The 5,838-nt window shown below is 37.2% G+C and overlaps 1 protein-coding gene across 1 annotated transcript; it reads left to right on the forward strand.

Moving 5' to 3' along the window:
* The first annotated feature begins 4,137 nt into the window (after positions 1 to 4,137).
* Positions 4,138 to 5,411, forward strand: LOC124795167 (U1 small nuclear ribonucleoprotein A-like). Its single transcript, XM_047259059.1, has one exon. The coding sequence runs from the start codon at positions 4,340 to 4,342 to the stop codon at positions 5,081 to 5,083; it is 744 nt and encodes a 247-aa protein (XP_047115015.1). The 5' UTR covers positions 4,138 to 4,339; the 3' UTR covers positions 5,084 to 5,411.
* Positions 5,412 to 5,838: the final 427 nt, after the last annotated feature.

Consider the following 5,838-nt stretch of genomic DNA (forward strand, 5'->3'; position numbering starts at 1 on the left):
TGGGAAGGTATCTTCTCGCATATATTTTCCAAAAAAACAGGTGCCTGAAAATGTTTTGTTTCTGCAAGATATGACATAGGTGGTTAATAACAAATCATTGAACCAAAAACTGTCACCTGTAATACGCTCAGAAAAACATGCACGCAGAAGAGTTAAAGAAATGACATTTATTTTTGTAGCTATGAGGATTGGAACTTTAATAGTGGCAACTATTTATTTATTATGCTGTTCATTTTTGGAACACAGCCTACGACCAGCTTAAAGACACAAGTGATGACAATTTCTGCTGGACCTGACCATCATTTTGCAGGACAGTTCTCAAGCATGTACAGTGCAAGCTGTTATTGATTTGTTTGGCTGTTGGGGCTGATAAGTGCTATACTACCTACTGCACTCCCCTGACTTAATGCCTCGTGAGTTCAACTCGATTTTTAAACTGAAGGAAACACTTCACGATATTCGCTTCAGAACTGCTACAAATTCGCTGGGCAGTAGACCACTCCGCTCGAACTGTCAACACAACTGGCACTGCTAAGAGTATCCTACGATTTCAAAATCACTGGCAATGGGTTATATGCAATGCTGGTGACTGCCTTGAAGATCTGTAAAACTCCAAAATACGTGTCTATTTTGTACCAGGTGTAAATAAATATTTGCCACTATTAAAGTTCCAACCCTCGTATTAGTGGCTATCAGTCCTCACACTGATGGCCTAATAAAAATAAAGACTCAAAGATCTCAGATTATTGAATAAACTTTTTCTTTGACTTCTCTATCTCGAGGTTCAACAAGTTAAGCTGGTTTCCACAGGCGTGAATTTCCTAAGCGTACATCCCCCAACACTATCCTTACGTGCACGTTAGCGTTTCCATACGGCTGAGTTGGAAACGCTACATACACGACTTTCAAGATGGCGACAACTGAAATCATTCGTACGGGACTTAGGCAGCTTTTATATGGAAACCTTACAGTGATGCTGAAGAAGAAGACACAGACTCACAAATGTTGAATATGGAAATGGACATGTCATAGGGATCTTTTGGGAACATTAAATACGTTAATAAGGACGTTATCTGACAAGGACGACGTTTCTTTTGAAATTCATTTCGAATGAGTAAAATCAGTTTTGAAATCTTTTTGAAATATATTTCTGGTCATGTACAAAATTCTAGTACAAGTATGCATGATGCCATGACAGCTTTCATTAAATTACAAGTTGCAATGATTATGTGGTAACTGGAGTCTCTGCAATATACGAACAGTCAAACATCGTAACTTCTTACCATTTTAAAAAAATATTGAACACGAAATAATTTACATCAAAACAGGCATTGTTACATTTTACATCTATAGTTAAAGTGAAAATGTATGATAAATACACCATATTAGAGCAAACTTTCAATTTTAATGCTGGTACAAAGTTACACTGTCATTCAGGATAACTTTAGACCAGTATTTAAAGAAAATAATAATAATAATTTTTCCTATATCTAGTTCTCTGGGTAAATTTAGATCGTGCAGGAAATCAGATGTTAATAAGTAAAAGCAAACAGTGTTCACAAAGTTTTATGGGTTTACTTTGGAATATCAAGATATTTGAATCGATCTGGCTTTATTCAACTTTAATCTCTGTCACCAGAAGCTCACTTCACAGCCAATGCAATTAAAGGATAATCAGACGCCTAAGAATTTGTAGGAAGTCGGAAAGACAATTGAAATACTAACTAGAAATCACAGAGGTAATAAAACAATTTCTTTTAGCACAGAATAATACAAGCAGATGGAGCAGCAGCCATTTGAAACGAAAGTGGTCAGTGGTACAAAGATACCCTGAGTGACTGATTGTGTTGCATTCTGAAGAGCACTATTTCTTAAGTTTTATGTTATCTACAGTACACTGAAGATACTTCGTTTTTTGTCTCATCAGTTTAGCTTTGCTTTTTTACTTCCAGAGTTAGCCAAGGTTATAACATAGGTTCTGTAATTATGTGTTATCTTGTAACCAATCTTTGAGCTACTGTGCAGAATAGTCATTGCTCAACATTAGCGCCAATTAGAACACTCTTATATTTACGTAGTATTTTAATCAGTGTCAATAGTAGTTTTAAATCTCTGAAGCCACAAGTAGATTTCGATTTCCTCATAATAGTTGCAATCGGTGCCGAAATAAAAAAAATCTTGCCATTATACTAAAATAAACTTTTTTTTATAGTTTTTACTGTTCTGCAGTAATACAAACCTCATCAAGTTTACACTTTCAGTTGCAATACTTTTGAATCCCTTTAATCGATTCAAACGATGTGTTCCTTCATTATAAATAAGTTCCTGAATTCTATGATGATATCTCCATCGGACTGTTTAAGATAATTTAGCCGTTTTAGAAATTATTTTTTTTTCTTATGTGAAGACTGAGTCCATTATTTCGGCACGACGCTAACTTTTCATACGCATAAACAAACGATTCTAGATATGTACTGTCGAAGCAACCATAGTAGAATGAGAGCAGATCTAACTATGAGCAGTTGCTTTTATTTCGTCGGAGACGGCGGTGATATGACTTCGTGCAAGATAGTAGAATACCTCTGAACTTTCGTAATATATGCGTTTAAGTTGACATGACACTATGCAAATAGGTTGGTTCTATGTGTAAGCTGATTTAAGCGAGTGGTGGTGACAGGTTGCCCGTTTAAGAAATTCATGCCTGAGAGAACCCGCTGGGTTTACACTAGCAAGTCGCTTGCAGAAGTTATTGCTGCAAGTTATTGAGAGCCACTTGCAGCTGTGTTCACACAGCAGTGCAAGAATTATGCAAGATTCTGCCGCAAGTTCTTTGGCAAGAAACATGCATCAACAACTTGCTGATACTGTTTACATGTGTTCTCAGTACCACTACGAGTATCAGCCGAAGTATAAAATGAAAAGTAGGCAGGTGGGGTATGCTGCAGCTCTTGTAACTGCGATGAAACACGTGAAAAAGGAAAAGAGAAGTATTTGGGTTAGAGAGTGGATAATGATAAGATCACAAAATGGTGCCTACAATAACCTTTTGCAAGAACTTTGTTTGTATCGAGAGCATGCATATTTTTGAAAACTTTTGCAGAATGTCGTCAAATGATCTGGAGTGTTTGTTGACGTTAATAGCGCCCGTCATATCAAAAAGAGTCACAAACTTCCGTACTGCTATTTCAGCAAAGGAACGTTTGCTATTCACTCTACGATTTATAGCTACTGGTGAGCTACGAATAAAATACGCCTTTTCATTTATTTATGTGAAACATACAACCAAAACAAGTGCGAGTTTTGAAATCTTTTCTTTGTAGGAGACTAACGTACCTGTTTCATATTCCTATCAGCACGATTTCTCTGATCTTTCCCGATATATGTAGAGCCATTTTTGACGTACTGAATAGAGAAAATTATTTGAAGGTATGTGAAAATACAACAATGAAATTAAATCATTATTGAAATAAACTGCATTTTCACAATGATATACTAATAAAAATGTTTTTTTTCTAATGCTCAAAAAATGGGAAGTGACAAGCTAATTAAATAGAACATGTAATAGTTACACATCGTCGTTTTCTAGACTCCTAAAACAACAAGCGAGTGAATGCAGGTAGCAAAGGAGTGATGTCTTCAAGTTATGCTACGTTCTCTGTACTTCTTACACAGATGTGTCGAATATCGATGAGATTTCATTTAATGCGCTCATCTTCTACACTCTGTCCTTAAAGCCCCAGTTATGCACGTTCCATATTTCGGGGTAGCTTTCCACGGCTACAATAAAATGTTCTGTATCCTGCTTCATCCATTTCCGTTTCTTCTCCATTTCTGAAATTTGTTTGCATATAATACGTAAGATGGTTGCATAAAATTAAGTCACCACATTAAGTAAAATGTTAAATATGAGTGTTGTGCAGACAACATACTTACTATTACTTGCGCTTCCTACTTGCAGGAAATAAATCCTAAAAGCTGCAAGTTACTTGCAGATACTTGATGCGTGGTGTTCACACTGGAAGCGGAAAAAGTTCAGCAAGTTCCTCCCCGCAAGTGAATTGCTACAATAACTTGCTAGTGTAAACCGAGCATAACTCTTGTTGAGAGCACAACACCATCTATGACTGAAAGTGATTTGAAGTTATTGAATCTTTGGCCTAGCGTAACTGTAAGTGTGGTTCTGTGCTTGTGAGGACGCTATTTGTTTTCGGCTTGGTTAAGAGTTTGAATTGTGCCATTATAAAACACCCAAGTGCCTTTTCGGTAAGTGCGCACGAAGCTCGAGTGAGAAATACGTTGAAGTGGCGTTTAGTGCAGTCAGCTGACGTTCGATTCAAATATGATGGACATTCGGCCAAGTCACACTATTTACATCAACAATCTGAACGAGAAGATTAAGAAAGATGATTTGAAGAAGTCATTATATGCAATTTTCTCTCAGTTTGGACAGATTCTTGACATCGTTGCATTGAAAACATTGAAAATGCGTGGACAAGCATTTGTGATATTTAAAGATATTAGTTCCGCTACAAATGCGCTTCGTTCTATGCAAGGTTTTCCATTTTACGATAAGCCGATGCGAATTCAGTATTCAAAGACTGACTCAGATATCATTGCTAAGATGAAAGGTACGTTTGCAGAGAGACCTAAGAAGGCTAAACGTGTTCCGGCAGCTGAGGAAACTCCAGACTCCAAGAAAGCTAAGCGCAAGGCAGCAAAGGAAAATGCTCGCTTGATGGGAGCGGGACCAGGAGCAGCGACTGCAGTCCCCGGGGCAGCTGGTGGTGGAGGTTACGGAGCTACTGCCGCTGCACCGCTGTCAGTGTCTACTGCCGTTCCAGAACAACCTCCAAACCAAATTCTGTTCTTGACCAACTTGCCTGATGAGACAAGTGAAATGATGTTATCGATGTTGTTCAATCAGTTCCCAGGATTCAAGGAAGTGAGACTGGTACCCAATCGTCATGATATTGCTTTTGTAGAATTTGAAAATGAATTGCAGAGTGCAGCAGCGAAGGACGCGCTGCAGGGTTTCAAAATTACTATGTCACATGCTATGAAAATCTCATTTGCTAAAAAGTAATTTTTATACGTAGTAAAATGTTTGTAATACCCCACTGTCATTTTGTAAGTTGTATTAAGACGAGCCTTTCATCATAGACCTGTATTGTGAATTGACATTAAATTTTGCCAGGGATTTGAGGTTTTGGTTTGATTACCATAGATATGTAATATTTTTCATTGGAAAAAGTGGCAAAAGGGAGTGAGTGTTTGGCTTGTGATGTTGAAGCTCTATAATGCTTCAAAAGTGTGTGTGTCATTTACTGTTCAGGAGAGCATTGCAGATTTATGCAAAAGAGTCATCTGTGTTCTCGTGTAATGTGGAAAATTAAACTTTTGTGCTGGTGCAATGATTCAGTTTCATTTTACTTACCATGCGACCTTCATCCTCTAATCGCCCATAGTTCTTTCGTTAAAAGAAACTCTATCAAAATGTTACAGCTCTGTCATTAAGTAGGCCTACTGTATTATTACACTTGCAAGATTCAAATTTTGGTTTGTGAAGAGATTAATGTAATCTGAATATAGTTAGTTTTAAAATTTGAGATAAAATGATTGCAGCTGACACTTGTGCTGTTTTAGTGCGTTTTGTGTCACTGAGTTGGTCCATTATATTGCTTAGAGGACATAAAGTGCTTTTCAACTGTTGTCGAAACTGTGAACTCTTTTCATTATTTATTCCTTCCATTTCTAAATGAAGAGCACAGGAAAAGAATGTGCTTTGTCCACACTATCAGATTGTTCAGGAGAATTCCATGGGTACTAATGGATACCATT

This window comes from Schistocerca piceifrons, chromosome 4, assembly GCF_021461385.2.
Source record: "Schistocerca piceifrons isolate TAMUIC-IGC-003096 chromosome 4, iqSchPice1.1, whole genome shotgun sequence".
NCBI classification, from domain to species: domain Eukaryota; kingdom Metazoa; phylum Arthropoda; class Insecta; order Orthoptera; family Acrididae; genus Schistocerca; species Schistocerca piceifrons.